The sequence below is a fragment of the Diuraphis noxia genome, unplaced genomic scaffold, assembly GCF_037042655.1.
Source record: "Diuraphis noxia isolate RWA-SAM2 unplaced genomic scaffold, SU_Dnox_SAM2 contig0002, whole genome shotgun sequence".
Taxonomy (NCBI): Eukaryota; Metazoa; Arthropoda; class Insecta; order Hemiptera; family Aphididae; genus Diuraphis; species Diuraphis noxia.
Genome location: NW_028301712.1, coordinates 3,749,143 through 3,768,716, shown reverse-complemented (window position 1 = coordinate 3,768,716; position 19,574 = coordinate 3,749,143). Strand labels below are relative to the sequence as shown.

Here is a 19,574-nt window from a genome sequence, read left to right as displayed (position 1 = left end):
TATTCGATCGAGAACATCTTGGTCATGAAAAAACGTCCTATAGTAATTATTCATAAGTTTCGTTATTTAGATTTATAATAATAAAAAAACAATAAATTTCCTATGCTGTACCTACATGTAAAAACGACATCACTACTGTCCGACGCGCATTCTGGCGGAATGCGATAATTCCGGACCATGTTTTTACGCTTCGTTCGGCCGTGTTCGGCGTCCTTCCTCTAATGTTCATGTCTTAAATATTAGACTGAATTGATCTATTATCAAACTTCAATGTAAGAGCATTATCTGTGTTAGGATACAAAGTCCTCTATATTAATGTATTAAATATAGAATATACAAATTACAAACAATTTTTGTGATTTAATACTTAGAATTTTTATTATTTTAAATAGCCATTAACACTGGTTAGATAGGTATAAAATTAAAGAAAATTACATGACAACAGATTGACTAATATATTAACACTGTAAACAAAGTTAAATCATGAATAGTATAATTATACAAAAAAAAAAAATTATAACACATATTGATAAAAAATCTAGTAGTTGTTTTAAAATAATAAGATCAGGTATTGAGGTATGTATGTTACTTGAATAAAGGAATAATGGGCTATTTACATTATGAAAAAGAAGCTATAATATTATAAATTTCAAAAATATTATTAAATTTTGATTATTGTATTTGTGAATTGTGTTAATTTTTCTTCTTTGAATACCTTCATGTTCACACAATATTACAATTAGGTATTAATATTCAGTGGCGGCTCGAAGGGAGTATATTTGAATCATGTGATTCACAAAAATATTAATGGGTGGGTGGGTGGGTCTTATGGTTGGAAAAGGTAGACTGGACCATTTTTGCAGGTTGGTAATTTAAGTATTAAATTATAAATAATAAATGTAATATATAGCCGTAATGTGTACTCAGCAGATAATGTACAATAATAAGTAATAACTAATAACTATATTTTAGGGTGGGTGGTGTAAAAATATTAAACGTGATTCGAGGGGAAAAAAGTTCAAGCCGCCACTGTTAATATTAATTATTTAATCATATAAAAGGATCAATCTATGTACTGGTTACACATGGAGGTAATCTGTTAATTAAAAAAATTTAGTATAAATAAATAACTCATGAGCAGTTATAGCTTTCGTTGGCTTAATACACTAACATAGTAACATGAAATGTTTTGTTTAAAATTAGGCATTATGATACCTAATCTTGTAATCTTTGAAGAACAGCTTAAATAACCATGGTCACAAATTGTGTTTGCAATTTAGTGGGGGTAGGGGGCTGTAGCTTAAGTTTATATTGGACACTTTATTGACATTTATTATGTGGTGTAAATGTAATGGTTTTTTTGAGGGAGGGGAACAAAGTTTAGGAGGCTTAGCCCCCCAGTACCCCTTATTTGCGCTTATGTAAATAACTATATTTTATTACTAATAACACTGCATTTCTATAGCACCACACAGTCATATTTTATAATACATTTAATTGTTATAACTTTCTGTTCCTATTAATTTGCTATCCTTCTTGACATAATGTATCCTATTAAAAATAAGGTAGGTAACTAACCTATGCTCAGACAAAATTACAGTGGACATTGTTAGTGAATTCACTTTTATAAAAGTTATCTTAAATTATAAGTAAATTTGTAAAATTACATTACATTAATGAAATAGATGAATTGTGTTAATATTTAAAGATGATTAAAAAATGAATGTGTAGCCTATTATGACTATAGCTATAGCTATAACCTAACCTAACCTACTATAACTATAGCCTACTATTTAACGCATGAAAATTAATGAAAAACAATTGAAAATAACAAATAATGAATAAATAAAAAAAAAAATTGTAGAAGTTTATGTTTTAGTAAAAATTTTTTATGATAATATCAATGTTTTTGACGTTTTTGTATACATTTAGGTGAAATATTTAATGCATAATCAAAATAAAATTTTAACCTTTGGTTAAAACATAATTTGACAAATTATTAAGAATTTATACTAATTTACTATCAAAAATATTATTATTTGTAGTTAGTATAGATGGTTGCTTAGTGTAATATAAATATATAATCTAGATAAAGTTTCAATACTTTTAAAATGGAAAGTTAATCATATACAATTATTTTTTAGTGATTTATTAATGTTTAGACACACTTTTTTCTTCCCATTTAGCAGTGGACATAAATGTATAGTGATATTTTATTAATAGTATTAAGTAAAAGTAAGTAAAATTTCAGTGTTATTTAAAAAAATAGTATTATTTATAAAATATATAAGTTAATATTATTGTATGTTTATTGTTCAAACATTTCTAACGAAGGAGACTGACATTTAAACAATGTAAAAATGAAAGCGAATAAAAACTAATATTGTGAATCTCTTGGTAATACTGTAGTACAGAAATTGCATAATTGTTAATACTTGACTTGTTGAATTAGTAAAATATAAAATAAATTAAGTGACAAGACACGCTCAATTTCAATTTATTAAATCAGTCACTGTAGTTAGCAAAATAATGCAATTTTATAATTTTTATTATAAATAATAGTTAGCTTTTGATTATAAATAGTTTATAATTATAAAAGTATAAAAATATAAAATATATTTAATACTACAAATTTAACATATTGTAAATCCTGTTTTCTTAATATCCTCAATGAGATGAAAATATTGAATTTAAAGCAACTGAATCATGACATTATGCGCCGCATGCCACACTCTGTACAAAATTTAATATCAACAATTGGATATTTGAATCCACATTCATGACAAAACTTTGCAGATATTAGCAGTGTATTATAATTCTCAGTTGCCTCCTGATCAGTTTTTCTGTTCAAGCTGATAAAAAATAAAAAATAAAAAATATTTATATATATATATATATATAACAAAAATTATTATTATATTGTGGCAGGCAATATCTATAAATTAACTTATATAAAATTGTATAGTTATTAATCATGTGCAAAAATCTGCACTTACATATATATAAATATGTATATGACTTGTAAAATTAATAGATTATTTTTCAGAATACATTTTTAGAAATTATTAATAAAAGTATAGATTAATTAACGTTATTAATAATTTAATTCTATGTGATATTTTATAAACTATCACTATATATTAGGCAGTGTTGAGCGATTAATTATTTGATAATTTATAATAATGTGTTTTTAGGTGTCATTTTGAGTGAACTATTATATTTTAATTATTTATTTAAAACAAACACAAAATCTAAAGAATATATTATTTGCTTTAGTTTAATTACAGATGCCAAAAGTACAATACACTTTAGGATGAATATATATATATATATTCTTTGTAAATACTTATGATTAGTAAAAAAAAATAATGTATTAGCCAATATTATATTCTTACTTGGTGTTTATATCCAGATTAAATAAGCAAAACCATAATCAAATTTGTGTTACAATGTGCTATAATTATAAAATATGTTAATATTTTTAATGTGTTAACTACCCGTGTTAGGCTGATTTTGGCTAAAATCAATAAGTGTTGGATTCCAAATGAAACCAGCTCAAACCGTGCAAGTACTCGATGCCAATTGAAACACCATTGATTGCTCGCCTTACCTTCCATAAGCTGAATCAGCACTGCTATTTGAATTAATCCTGTTGATCATACTAAGGGTAGAGGTTCTATTCAAAGATGGTGATACTATATCATCGTCATCTGTTATTTTCAATAAGTTTTCAAATTCTGACACAGATTTTAAAAGTTCTTGTTCCGCCAAATCAAAGTTGAGACTTGATTTATTTTTTTCATTATCACCATATAGCATATTTTCAATAGCTATATTTTTTTTATCTTTATGAGATATGTTTCCTTTTGTAGGACTTTTTGGATGATCCATACCCTGCACTTTAGCACTATGAGTTTTATTATTAAAATCAGCTGATTCAATACTAACAATAGAACACAAACTTAAGTTGCTTAGATTGTGTAGTGGGTGACTGTAAAGATTAGTGTCAGAGTGAAATTCATTGGAAAATGTGTTTTCAATATTATCTGGAGACGATTCTAAAGGGGAAACTGGCAAATACTTAACAAATGCAGATGCTGGAGATATTTTAAGATTTTCAATATTATCAGATGGGGCACAATTTAATGGATTTTTAAGACCAATGTCAATTATGTCTATGTCTAGATCAAGCTCTTTCATTTGTTGTTCAGCTGATTTAAATGGATCGTAGCTATCTAAATGAAGGTCAAAAATTTCCAAATGGGGTTGGCTAAAACAATAAAAATCACAATGTATTGATATTTTACAAAACTGAAATAAAATATTTTCAATAAGCTGTATTGATTTTAAAAATTAAAAATTGAGAAATAAGGTTTTTTAAGGAAAAATTTGTAGGACTACTACGTTAATTCATACATATAAAGGATAGATTACTACTTAAACTGATTGTTAAGTATATAAGTATAATACCATACCACTAAAACAATAAAATACAAGCTATTAAAATAAAATTATTGTCAGTTTTAGGATTTCATTTTAGTCAGTTATTTAAAAACATACATACGTGTGATTTAAATTAAAACAAAAAAGGATAAGCTATAAAAAAATAAAAATAATAAGTGTATAAAGATAATTCAAGCCATTCAATGTGAAATAGTTGGTATTATTATATAAAAATGCTTTTTACTTCAACATATTAAATATAGTTTTTAGATTCTAAACGGAGCGATGAATGTATTGATTTTACCATGATGTGTTTTTATTTTTTTGTGTCTGTCATCACGTTTTGGGGTAGTAAAAGTGCTTCATCTTTTGACTTCAGTACCTTGTTAAATCAGAAAGTGAATCTAGTTGATACTTTGGGAGGTCTAAAGTAAAAAATTCTAAATATTTTTCTAAATAATCGGGAGAAACAAACTAAAAATTAATGAAAAAAGGAAAATTGTATATTCAATCCACCATGCAATTTTTAAAAAAATTCGACTTCAGTTGAACTATTTATAGGCATATCCAACTGTCAATCATTATTAGTTTTTTTTAAATTAATATTGATAAAAATGTATTTGTTGGGTAGAAAAGCTTGAAAATTTAATACAAGGCTCATTACATATTTTTACAATAGCAGTTGAAAAATATAAAAAATACATAGTCACAATTTTTTTTACAAGCATTCAAATTTTAATTTTGACACCTTACGTAAAAATCATGAAAATTCGGAAATTATTTTAAGCTAGAAATTCATAAAAACTTTTTATTTTATATCTAAGATTTGAAAATTTTTAATAATCTATAATATATCCTAGACAGATAAACCGTTTCCACTTAGAATCGTTTTTCGTATACAATGATATAGTATCATTGGATTAAAATTTAATTCCATCCATTAGAGTAACCCACTTGTAACCTACTGTACAGAAAAGTGACATCCACGACTTACCAGATTTTTTATTTATATATTTAGTAGGTATAAATAATAAATAATTCTAATCATTAAAAAGCCACAGTAAAATTGTTTTTTTTTTTAAAAATATTTTAAGCAATTTTAGGGTTAGAAACAACATTTTTTTCATGCAGTACACAATATTAGCATTGGAATTTTAAAAATTGTATAACATAAGCTAAGGTATGAACTTTGATTTTTATATTTTTCTTAAAATCTGGGAAGTAGGTCACTTATTTAGAATTATTTATCAATAAACTATAATTAATACAATAATAATAAATGTGGCATAGATTTAGGTTTTTTATTATCTTTTGCAATACAATTATTGTTCGATGTTTTGAACCATTATCAGCTAGTTTCTGAATAAATTTAATACAAATCTTTATATAATAGTTAAGTGATATCTTGTCATCTAGATGTACCGACTACCGAGGTATTTTTTGTTTTTAAATAAAATTCATTCTATTTTTTATGTTAATAACTTGATAAGTTAAATAATAATTAAGATAAGAAATGTATATAACTCAACATGTTCAATAGTTCAATAGTTATACTAACCATGATGTTTTTCTTCTTTGACACTCATTGTATTTGACTAGCTGTTATTGTCAACTATAAACTTTATATTTGGGTTTTTTTTTTTAATAACATTTCAGTTCAAAGTATGAAAACACAAAAGCTATAACTAAAGGGAGTATAATTATTCTTAGGTTTTTAGATTGGTATTTTACTATTTTAGTCTTATTTTTCATTCTTATTTATTTTTTATCATCAATACTTTACAATTCTCAATAAATAACATACAATAATGGTGACCTTAAATGAGCAAGTGTTTTTAAATAATTTTAGACTTCAAATTCTGTTAAACATGTAGTAATATGAGATTTTGATTTTCAGTAATTTGTATACACAATATTATCTTCATTTTTAACAAATGAAATGCAATATTTTTTAAATATGTATTTATGAATCCGAATGAGACAATTTAATTACCAATCAATTAACAGCTTATTCAAATATTTAAATACATTATACTTTCCACTCACGACTTAGATATTTTTTTTTGGTTAAAATTATTGACCATCTTATTAACTTTATGTTTTATGTTGTTTTGAGAACTAAGGGTATAGGCCGATTCAGATTTCTTCATAACGGTTTCATTTTTCATATCTGAATTTTGGGGCAAGTACATTGAATTTCTATCCCCAGAAGAAAAACACTCAATTAATTTAAAAATTATAAAAAATATTTACATAATAACTGTACTTACTCATAGAGATGAACTTTTGGAATTTGGTCTTTCTTTTTCACTACTGTCGACTGTTGACGTGGGATATTAGCTAAAAAAATTAATTCAATTTAATATTAATATCTTAGTTAAATGTTTATCTTCTACTTTCAAATAATATTCATGTTGATGCCTTTAGCATTATATCATAGTTTTTACAATATAAATTTAAAATAGAAACCATATTATAATGTAATGATATTTTTTTTTATATAATTAACTCTATGCCTTTCTTTATAATAACATATGTGTATTATAAAAGTTAACTTACAGTCAGATAATGGGGGTATATTACAGATACAGATATCAAATTATAATACAATAGGATTTCTACATTCACTTAAGGAAACAAATTAACTAAATACCTAGTCTATACTAATATTATAATTTATGTTCATTAAAACTTCCCAACTATAAGATATTTCTTATTCTCTTATTCTGTTTGATTTACATCAAATAATATTAATGTTGAATGTATCTATACTAGAATACTTGACTGAAATAAACCAGTAAATAAATAAATAAACTACATGCTCGTCATTGAGTATAAGTAAAAAAAAAATACAAAATTAGTAGGTATCTTATGTATGATTTTTTGATGGATGACTTAAAAATATATAGTTTGAAGGCAAAAAATACTAAATATACTTACATAAAATATTTCTATTTAGTGGGCTTCTTTTTTTATTAGTTTTTAATGGCTGTATCATTTTTATTGGTACACTTGAAACATCTCGAGTAAAAGTTTTAACTTTTGGAGAATACTTCTCTTTAGTAACTGTACGCTGTGACTTAAGTGGGGGAGCCCGGTACTAAAAATATAAATAATTAAAAATACCTATTAAATAATAAACAAGCCATTTTTTTTTTTTAATTCAGTCAAAATTAAGAATTAAAAATAGAAAGGTACCTATTACATTTTTGAGTAAATATACTAACCTTTGTTCTTGCTTCAAGCCGTTCTTTAGCTACTTGACTTATCACTGGAGCAGTAGATATTCTTTGAGCTTTTTCTCGGCAAAACTCTACATGTCGATCATACGATTTAGGTCCAAAATTCCGTGAACAATGTGGACATTCTTCAGAGTCAATAGGTTTAATTGTTATAGGTTTATTATCGACTTTTTCACCTCGTGCTGCTTTAACAGCTCTAACAAGTTCTTCATGCTTAGCTCTCCAGTTTTTTTTAGAGTTTTCTATGCCAATATAAGCATCTTGAGCTTTTTTCATATGCGGTAAATATGCTGCCATCTCAGTATCTTTTCTACGCTGTTTCGATGAATCAAATGGTACCTTACGTCTTTTAGCATTTTTTTGGCATATATTTGAGTGACGTTGTAATAAACTTGGACGAAATGAACGATTGCATATAATGCATGGTAACAATTCAATAATTTCATTTTCTTTTGGAAATTCTATAACAATAATAAAAAAAAAAAGAATAAATATGAATAAAAGAATACAAACATAGATTTAACTTTATTAGGTTTAAAATTTATACAAATATTGAAATAAATAAAAATTTAATTTAGTCCTAACCTAATTAACGGTCAACTATGAGATGGATGAGGTAAGGGTGGTATGCGTATCACAAAGTTATGATTATAGCAAACAATTTTTTTAGTCACGGATTGTTTTTAGTTATGGAAAAAAATATTCAACCATAGACATTTCTCATGCAAATAAATTAATAAAATAATTTCTAACTTTTTTATTTAGCTACTTACCAATTTTTGTATGTCAATAGTGTTAAGAACATAAACTACAAAATTATGTATTTAGATAAAAGTTAAAAAGAAAAACAATGATTAAATAAAACAAATAAAACATATTTAACACTAATATAATGGTAGTATACTAGTATCTATCTATAGGTAGATCATAGAGACTTTAAGCAAACACAATTTAATAACAACCTACGAGTCAAATACCAACAAAATAGATGAACAGTAGATTGTGAAGATCTAGATAATGCTCGATATTGACCTTGAAATTTATTCATCTCAGTATGATTAATCAATAGCTGTCTAGAAAAAATCATAATAACAATAATAACTATATATGAGAACCTAATACTGTATAAGGATTTGGTAGCACTAGAGAGCATTATAATGTTACTCCATTATAATTTTACATAGGGTAAAAATATAAAAATGTTCCATAGAGATAAGTTGGTTGTCATAATAATAAAATAAGAATGCGCACAAGGTACCTTTATCATAAGGTGCTTGATCCATATTCGGAAAGTGGATCTTGTGAGGGATGGCAGCAACAAAATAATGAATCTCTTGTCTATAATAGTACGTAGGCAGCACACACACCTCAGCAGGCAGGTAACAGTAATTACGGCTGTGTCATGCAGGTACAATATAAAAATATCAGTTAAGACACTCGTTCAATTCACTGGAAGTAGAGAAAATATTTAGTTTAAAACAACGTACAATAACTTAGCAACAAGACGGTACGGTAGTTACTATAATAATAATGTCACAATAACTATATCGTCGAATCCACGAGTGTCACGCGGGGGCGGAAAACAATCGATACGACTCGACAACGGCGAACCGTGTAGGACGACAGGCAGTCGGCGATCCAACTTGAACTAACACAAAGTTATAATCAGTGGTGAGTCTATACAAGCAATTTATGTTTATGTTTTTAACCAACACTACAGTAATTCTTCCAGTAAAATAATATTACTATTTTTAATTTAATCTTTACATCTTATAGTGCGATTCACGTAGCGAGTAATAACGGCACAAAACGCACAGTAACATTTCATTATCTAAACAACTTACTACAGAAATATTAGTTATTTTTATATTATTAAATATTATTCATTTTTATCATGATTCATTTGACCACAGAAATGAAAATGAAAGAGTGAACGATCAACGAGTAGAACGAGAGAACGACTCCATCTGTTCAGTGTTCTTATTAGTTATTTTACTATCATTGTTTATTTTATGATGATAACCACGATGTAGAGAAGATAAGATTTGTCGTTAATAAAATTGATAATGGACCTTAACGATAGTGCCACATTGAAACCCCTCGCTAAACGTTTAACGAAATATATTCATAATATTATGTCTTAAGTGTTTCCTCAATTCCTCATTCTTCAAAATGATAATTATAAAATAAACATGACGAAATAAATGTTAATTGTCATGGAAAAACGTTGACTTTTGAGTACTTACTTGAACAATGATCAAATAACAATTAATACAAACGATTATTTTCTTAAATGCATTGTTTTTTTTTTTTTTTTATAAATTTAATCCAAATATGGCTCTTGCTTATTTGTCTTGGGAACAGATTTTTTTGGAAGAAAGAGTTCTAATAATTGGAAGACGTTTAGAAAGAAGAATACTTAGGGATAGTCAAAATCCTTTTGAATTACCAAAATATGATGAATTCATGGGTGCATTTTGTTTGAACCAACAATTGGTTATAAATATAATTGATGCATTGAGGACATCATTACAGCATAAAAGAACATCTGGTTTATCTCCTGAATTACAAGTATCTATAAAAAAAAATACTAAATAAAATTATTATTCAATTATTGTAATTGGCAATAATATTTTTCCAAACAAATATTCAAATAAAATGTTAGAAAAAATCAAAGTATTAAATACAAATAGTATTTAATATAATAAAAATATCTAAATGTAGGTACCAATGAAAATACTTCATGCTGAAAGTATTTAAAAAGTTATTCAATACTTAAAAAAGTTTTTGAATACTTTTACTCAAATATTTTACAGCACTGATTTAAATACAGATACAAATCAGAAAGTATTTAAAATACATCAGAAAGAAAATTTAAGAACATAAACAAATTCTTGACATGTGTTTAAATACTTTTTAATTGTAAAACCCAATATTAAAACTAATTTTATAGTTAATAATTTAAAGTTGTAATGTCTCATTTAGAACTTGGTATAATATACAACCTAGCTACCTCATTATATACTAAAAAAATATGATAATACTCTAATAAAAAATTGTAATATTGAACTTTCATACAAATTAAAAATAAGCGGTTGTTAATGGAATATAAAATAAATAAATATTCTATTAAATGTTTAGTAATTTAATTTTAGTTATAAATAAAATAATAATATAATCCGTAAAGATGAAGTAGTTATCAGTAGACTATGTATAGGTCACTCAAAGATGTCCCATGGACATCTTATGCACAGAGAAGAACCTGTAATGTGTCTAACCTGCGGAGAATCTCACAGTCAAGTATCTCCTTATCCACTGCCGTATCCATATAGATACCAAAAAACCTAAAATTGCCTGACAACCTCTTTGAAGCCCTCAGCCTTACCTATGACAACACCAACAAAATAATTACATTTTTAAAACAAATTGATATGTATAATCTAATTTAAGAACCTATTGTATAACCATATTTTACTATGTACTTAATACTAATTTTGTTATAAGCTAATAACCTTAGCAGTTGAAGCTATGAATAGAAAAAAAAAATAATATAATGATTATCAAAAAACAAATTGAAATGTGTTTTGATGAATGAATAATTCTATTCAATTTTGAAAAGATTTTACATAGAAGTATTTGATTTTCAAATACAAATATGCATAAAACAATATTTAAAATAGTTTCCAAATACTTAATTAAAAAAATATTTTAAATATATTACAATATTGCCTATTACCTAAATTAAAAATATATTTGTTTAGGTATTAGTTAGTCTTCATTTTTATGCACAAGGGAGTTACCAAAAAGGATTAGGTGGTAATAGTATATTAAATATTAGCCAACCTTCAGTTAGTCGATGCATACATTATGTTACTGAAGCTATAAATCAGCGTCTGTTATGAAAATTGATTAAATTTCCAATGACTGGTACTGAAAGACAAAGAGCTCGAGAAAATTTTGCAAACGCTCCTCAACCATTTGAAGGTACAATTGGTGCCATTGATTGTACATACATACATATACTTGCTCCTCGGCAACATGAAGAAGCATATGTTAACCATCACGGTAAACATTCATTAAATGTGCAAGCTGTAAGATAAGTTTTTTCATCTACAAATATTGTTTTTTATACCTTGAATTACACATGCCCTACATCATAGATTGTAAATTCAAAAACTATAAGTTTTAAATATTAATGCGAGATACCCTGGTGCTAGAAATGACTCGTATATTTGGAGTATGTCACCTGTGCGTCGTGGAATGGAGTACCTTATAATAATGGTGAACGCCAAACATGGTTAATACTGTTAATAGGTATTTAAGATATTTTAAACTAAGATAATTATTTATATTTTTGTTATTATAAATTTATATTTAAGGAGATGCTGGTTATCCGTTAGAACTATGGCTGATGACTCCATTGCCACACTATCCAGAAGGTAGGTACTAGACAGTTTGAGTATACTAAGAAAATTTGTAAAGCCAGGAATGTAGTAGAACAATTTTTTGGGGTGTTAAAAAGCATGTGGAGATGTTTGTCTTATCAGAGAGTGCTTATGTGTTCACCTGACATGGCAGGTAAAATTGTCAATGCATGTGCTACTCTTCATAATATTCGTATCCACTGCAATCTACCTGCTCTTGAAGATTTTGATGTAATTTATCAAAAAACCAATAAAGATGAATTACATGCAAATCAACATGAACCTGAAATTGACCCAGCTCTCATTGGCAATGAAAGAGGATCTCGAGCAATTGCTCAACATATACAAAAGCAATTAATGTTGGAACAGTTTGAAAACTATAGAGATGGAAACAATGATCAATAAAAATGCATTTAAAGTTAAAACTGTAGTATTTGTTATATTTTAACATTTTTTAAATAATCTATTATACATTCTTTTTCATTACATAACAAATATATTAATCACTTTTATTTAGCAATTTAGCATAACAAATTATAAACATTATTAAAATAAACTGATAAACCATTTATCATAAAAACATAAATTTAGTAAGGAATTGAAATGGGAATTTCAAAAATGTATAGTTTATCTATAATTTTAGTATAGATTTCTATTATAAGTTTTTTGTTTCCAATCTTTTTTATCATTATCTGCTAATTTTTCCAATGCTGTAGCAATAGTGGTTAGCGCATCAGATATTTTAAAATTTGCTCAACTTCTTTTTCAGCAATCGATGAGAACGCATCTTTGGCTGTCTGTAGTTGATTACTTAATTTCACTTGCTTCGCATTATTTGTCAACACTATAAAAACCAATCAATAAATGTTTTGTATAATTTAGTTTTAAAAAATATACAATACCTACACCAAATTAATATTATTTTTAATTTAAAAATAGGTACATAGGTACATATTTATATTAGAATTTACCCATTAAACTACAACTACAGGGTGATTCTTTTATCAAACAACACTCATTATTTAAAAAAGTATTGACTTTTTTCAATTTTTTTTTTTTTCAAAATTGTAGATTTACACTCTTCTTGAATTGTTTATTATTTTTATATTTTTCACCCTTATATTTATTATATACACCACCATCGACTTTTGATTTTCAAATGGTAACCTATACTTCAAATTTCATAATTTAATAAAGCTATTTTTTAAATTAATTATTACGTTAAAATTTTGAATTTAGCGCTAGTAGTTTATGAGTTATAGGTATTTAAAGTTTAGATTGGCAGAGTGGAGTGGTACGGGGTTACCCCGCAAAATGTTTGTCCACTACTCCGCTTGTCTAAACTTTAAATACTTATAACTCATAAACTACTAGTCCTAAATTCGATTTTTATGTATCAAAATTTTTAGAAAAATATTCTGCTTTGGAATATGAAATTAAAAAACTATGTTGCCATTCAAAAAAGTAAAAAACTTAAAAAATGATAAGGATAAAAAATATTTAAAAATATAATTTTTTAATAAAAGCGTTGGTTTTTTAACAACTTGAAACTATGTAAAACAATATTTTGAAAAAAGTTAATACTTTTATAAATAATGAGTGTTGTTTGATAAACGAATCACCCTGTATAATGAAAAATGTTTACTTTGCTTCTTTTAAATTGATTGAGATGGTCCTATTGAAGCTGAACTTGGAGTTGCTAGTAAATTACTTTTTGGAGTAGATTGGAATGGTCCTATGGAAGTTGAAATTTAAGTTTCTTGTAAAATATTTTTTGATGTAATCTCTTCACAATAAGGTTGTAGTACTACATAGTTGTATTCAACTGTGGCTAAAAATTCATCCAGCTCATTTATGTTCTCATTTATTGTAACTAAAAAAAGATGCAATCATTAAAATGAATAAATAACAATACAAACCTGGCACTGGATCTATATCGGTAGTTTGCCTCAAAGTTAACACTGGAGGTTCAGCATCAAATATCCCTTGATCTCCAGCATTTAACGTTCAATATTATCCTCCTAAAATAAGATAAGTAAATTTCTAGAACTCTAAAAGCATTAAATCTTATTGATATTTTATAATACTTGTTCCTCTGGCCAAGAGTCTGCACATTCAGTTCCTTCAACATAATCATGATCCATCAAACCAAAGACTTTTATCCAAATCACTTAATGGAGGAAGATCTATTTTTTTATTTCCAGTTTTCACACGAGCTGCTCTGAGTGCTCCTACTTTTTTGGAAGTTTTGGTTTTTTGGTCTCTCCATGACTACAAATTAAAGACAAATCGAGAAATTGTAATGGGCAATGGTGTGGTATTATAGTAATATAACCTTCTGTAAATTACATTATTTTAAATCAACAATTACATAGTATTTTAGTCCTCCTTCTTTACTACAAAATAATCACTTTTAATGTAATTACTATTTGCACAAGCACAAGTAAATGATAACAAAGTTGACCAAACTTTTTTAAAAATTATTTTGCATTATTTAAATTACAATTTGAATTGTTGACATTAAATGCTGTATAAGTTACATAGAAGTGCTTAAATTAAATATTTGTAATTTAATACAATTTGAATTAGGTAATGTTTATAACTAATATTGTTATTTATGATTGATTATCGTTTAAAAATTACTATTATAATTAATGTGTGTTTATAAAGTTAAAATAAAAATATTTAAAGAAACAAAATAACCTCTTTCCATGATTTAACATTTTTAATCGCTTGGTTTGAGTTTCTCATATTATTTAAATGTGTTGCTAGTTCTTCCCAAGAACCTTGCAATTTATTTTTGGCATTTAATGTTATAAACTTTCCTGTAGCAACTTCTGGATGCTGGATAAGATAATCTACCATAAACTCTAGTTGCTGAGTATTTCGAAGCGCTTGCCTTTTTTTTGTGGGTGGTCCATAGCTGTAGGTAACATTAAACATAATATGATATACTTTTTATTTTAGAATTTCAAAAATTTCAATAATCATATATAACATACATACATTATTTGTAAATAAATGTCTATATGTTATACTAGTATTCACTAAATACATTTACAATGTGAGATAAAGATGGGCATACTTGTTTAAATAAATATAGATGAAATATTTAAAACATATAATGCACATGGCAAAATGCACAAAATACAGGGAAAAGTATATAATATTATAATATAATGCACATGGCAAAATGCACAAAATACAGGGAAAGATATATAATATAATGCTACGGCTCCGACAAGCGGTTACCGGCACGGAATAATCATCATACGTCGGTATGACACATTATACTATTACATGTGTTAAAGGAAAATACCCACGGCTCCGCATGACGGTTACCGGGGCACCTATGAGGAAAAATGGAGCATAAATAGAAATACGTTGTAGTGATACATAATCAAAATGAAAAAAGAAAAGAAAAAGTTGTGATACATAATCAAAATGAAAAAAGAAAAGAAAAAGTTGTGATACATAATCAAAATGAAAAAAGAAAAGAAAAAGTTGTGATACATAATCAAAATGAAAAGGGGGGAATGTTGGGGGAAATAGTTTTGTACATTACACAAATGATGATGACTTGAGTTGTGGCTGGATGACGAAAGTGTGGATGACCAACGGCTGGGATAGGCTGGCCAGTTGGCCATCGACCCCCAAGACACGTGGTCGACATGGCCCATCGGCGTCGGTCACTGGAAAAAAACGGAGGCTTAGCCCGACATCAGGCCCGACGTCGTCGCTTAGCCCGACATCACGTACATTACGAGTATGGATGACAATACAAAAAACTATAAATCGACTATTGACCACGAGGTTGATCGGACCGCAGAATGAGTGGGCCGGTGGTGTTCGTTACGTCTTGTCGAGACTACGTTTTAGTGATGGGTCGTTCCTGAACGAATCGTTCCAAATGAACGAGTCCAGTAGAGGAACGATTAGGACGATTTCACCCGAACGTTCCTATTCGTTCCTTCGTTCCATTTCATTCCTATGTTCCAATGGTAAAATGTACCAAAAGTGCATAGTATAATAAATTGTTGTACTAGCACAGATTATATAAAACCCGATGGTGCACTCCCTATTCGGCCCATGTAATTCTCAAAAATGCGAAAAATCAAAACCTACCTCAAATCAGTGTCGCCACGGATAGGGAAAATAAGGCTTTATAAGAAATTATTGTTTATTAACTACACCTGACTTTTTTGACACTATTCAGCCGTTGTACCACAGGTTATATAAATATATATTTAAATATATAGTACCGAATTACTGTTATTGTTTTGCTGCTCATTGCTCAACGCACGCGGTATGTCGAGTGTGAATTTTTTTATTTATTAAACTTTTTTATTTAATCTTCATAATTTATTTTTGCACCAATTATTTTATATTTATTTAATAATAAAGAAAATATTTTTCATATTTGATTCTGTAAGATATCCGATTTTTTATATCTGTAAAACTTAGTATAATATTTCATGTTAAACCATGCCCATTTAGTTAGCTTTTCGAATTATTTTTTGGACGTAAAATTTAAAAATTAAAAGTCGGGCTTCTTTTACGGAATCTGATTTTAATCTTCTCTACCTATAAATTTTTTTATTTATTTATCTTTTGTGTATTGAAATTGTGAAGAACATTATAATAAATGAGCTAATACTCCTGCCACAGACCAAAATTTGTTTTTATTTTAAAAATAATGTATTTCCTCCTTGTCTTTGTGATGTACACAGTAAAATATTTTTATATTAATATTATTATACCATCGATCATTCATTTCACTATCGTTTACCTAAACTAGCATAAAATAAATCATAATTAAAAATTAATAATAATAATAATAATAATAAATAATAATAATATAGATATTTAATTACGTTTTCTTCTATGACCTATTTATACCGAGGTGGCTATCTAAAGAAGTTCATTTAATTACAATACACATATTTTATATTTATAGAAACGTTATAATATTGTGCTTAAGGCATGACAAATGAAAACTAATAAACATTAATAATATTAGAATGTATTAATAAAATATCTATTATTTTGTCTTTTATTATATTGTTATGTTCTTAAATTAGTTGAGCCTACACTCTACACTTCTACAGTTGTACAGTTTATTTTTCAATCGCGGTGTCTATGTGCATAAAATTATTATTTTTTTTTTTATTAATAGAATCAAGTCCGCGGCTACTATGGCCATTGGACGAACATTATATTTACAATGTCAGTTGGTTTCCATTGGTTCTGGATACTCGTGAGAGTAGAAAGTGAGTCACTTAGAATAATGATCTGATCAGCTTCAACTTTATGCGTTGCATATTCGATGGCTTTGAGAATGGCTAGTGCTTCGGCGGTGTATATAGAGCACTTGTTTGATAGTTTCCATTGCATTTGTGTATTCCCGTGAATGATAGCCATTCCGACACGATTTACCATGACCGATGCGTCCGTGTATATGAATGCGTGTTGCAGTTTAGATGACAGTATTTCCATGAATAGATTTCTGTAATGAGTGGTACTTGTAGATTTCTTGGGAAGTTGGTGAAGGTCCAGGTTGATGTTCATCGAAATTAGCCATGGTGGGGAGATGTTCATTTCAGTTGTCAGAATGTTGTCTAGATCGTATTTTTTGTATATGTCGAAAATGTGTTTGGGGGAGGAGTGGAGACCTTGGGGGGCGCGGGCCATTCTTGCTGCGATTTTGATTGTTCGTTCTGACAATATGATGCCCAAAGGTGGAATGCCAGCTATGCTAAGGATGCTACTGATGGGGCTTGATCGGAAAGCACCTATGGATAGTCGGACCCCCTCGTTGTGTACCGATTCAAGCATTCTGAGGTGAGTGGGTTTGGCGGTAGATATTAGAGGGGCTCCGTAATCTATTTTGGAAAGGATAAGTGATTTGTGGATCTTTAGTAGCATTTGTGTTTGTGCTCCCCATGCTGTGTGGGATAGTGTTTTGATTAGATTAATTCTTGAAAGACAGGATTTTTTTATTTGTTGTATGTAGGGGCACCATGTAGCTTTAGAGTCGAAGATTACCCCGAGGATTTTAACTTGAGTTTGATTTATGATGGTGTGATTGCCCATTTGTATTGATAACTTTTCTTTTTTGATTGATGAGTATTAGGCTGGTTTTATTCGGCGCAAAACGAAAGCCTGATATTTTGGACCAAGATTCGAGTTTGTTGGTTGAGTCTTGTAGCAATTGTTGGATAGTGTTGCTGCTGGTGCTACGGCATATAATATTGAAGTCATCGGCATATAATAGGGGAATGTTGGGGTTGAGTATTCCTTCGGAAATGTCATTGATGGCGATTAGGAATAGCTTCACTGAAATGGTAGATCAGGGGTCACCAACTAATTTCTATGGGGGTCCGTTTTGAAACTTACCAAACTTTACGCGGTCCAAACAGTTTCAATGACATAATTTATAAATTTGTGATTATATTTATTTATCTATTCACATTGTATTTTACACACATTAATAAATAGGTATATACATTTTAAAATTTGTATTTAAATTTATTTATTTATTTAAATTGAATTTACAAAAAAAAAGATTATGTTTGAAATATTTCATTTTTAATGTGAAAAATTGGTCAAATTCATACGCGTCACTCCGACGACGGCGCGTTTCCCTCGCCGGTTTGGCGCGTATGAACTTAATCAATGTAAAATGAAAACGAGCTCGCGGTCCATAAAAAAAGTGCTCGAGGTCCGTATCCGGACCGCGGTCCGCCAGTTGGTGACCCCTGTGGTAGATCCTTGGGGTACGCCATTCTCTTGAGTAAATGTATCAGATAGGGCGTTGGAAGTTTTAACCTGAAAAGTACGGGAGCCGAGAAAGTTATTTATGAAGATCAAAAGGTTGCCTTTAGTTAGAATTTTGTTGAGCTTGTGAATAATTCTAGGTCTCCAGGCTGAGTCATATGCCTTAGCGATGTCGAAGCTAATCAATCCTAAGCTTTGATTGTAGTTTAGGGCTGTTTGTATTTCTTTTTTGATGTTTAGAATATTTTTGGTAGTGCTTCGATTACGTCTAAATCCATTTTGTTCAGGGGTGATAAAATTAGATTTTTCCAAGTACCACATTAGGCGATTATTAATTATTTTCTCAAGAAGTTTACATAGCGTGTTTAAAAGGCAAATAGGACGGTAGCTATCGGGTAAAAACTTATTTTTGTCGGGTTTTAAAATGGGAATGACGTGACCATGCCTCCATACGATGGGGAAACAGTTGTTGTTCCAGATTGAGTTATATATTGATAGTAAATGGATCCTTGCGTTCGCTGGGAGGTTTTGTATAAATAGATAGGGGATTCCGTCTGGGCCAGGGCTTTTGCTTTTGCAATTACGGAGAGCTTCGTCCAGTTCTGTAATAAGTAGAGGTGAGTTGAGATATATTTGGTCATTACTATGGAGGTTGACTGAGTTTGTTGGGTTGTTGTATAAGTGTGCC

General features: G+C 28.3%; 1 protein-coding gene across 4 annotated transcripts; it reads right to left on the bottom strand.

The window, feature by feature from the left end:
- Positions 1–359: 359 nt before the first annotated feature.
- LOC107171724 (uncharacterized) lies at positions 360–9,657 on the bottom strand. Of its 4 annotated transcripts, none has more exons than XM_015521976.2 (8): positions 9,206–9,657; positions 8,944–9,134; positions 7,671–8,146; positions 7,384–7,543; positions 6,714–6,783; positions 6,490–6,642; positions 3,611–4,270; positions 360–2,852 (listed from the first exon to the last, which is right to left on the bottom strand). In XM_015521976.2, exons 2-8 carry the CDS (start codon positions 8,966–8,968, stop codon positions 2,705–2,707), a joined length of 1,692 nt encoding a protein of 563 aa, XP_015377462.1. In that variant the 5' UTR covers positions 8,969–9,134; positions 9,206–9,657; the 3' UTR covers positions 360–2,704. The 4 variants fall into 4 exon arrangements, 3 of the variants coding, with proteins under 3 accessions (XP_015377462.1, XP_089076205.1, XP_089076204.1); XR_001506333.2 differs by having other exon boundaries at positions 2,711–2,852; positions 3,498–4,270; positions 9,206–9,656; XM_089220079.1 differs by lacking the exons at positions 8,944–9,134; positions 9,206–9,657 and adding an exon at positions 8,652–8,748.
- Positions 9,658–19,574: the final 9,917 nt, after the last annotated feature.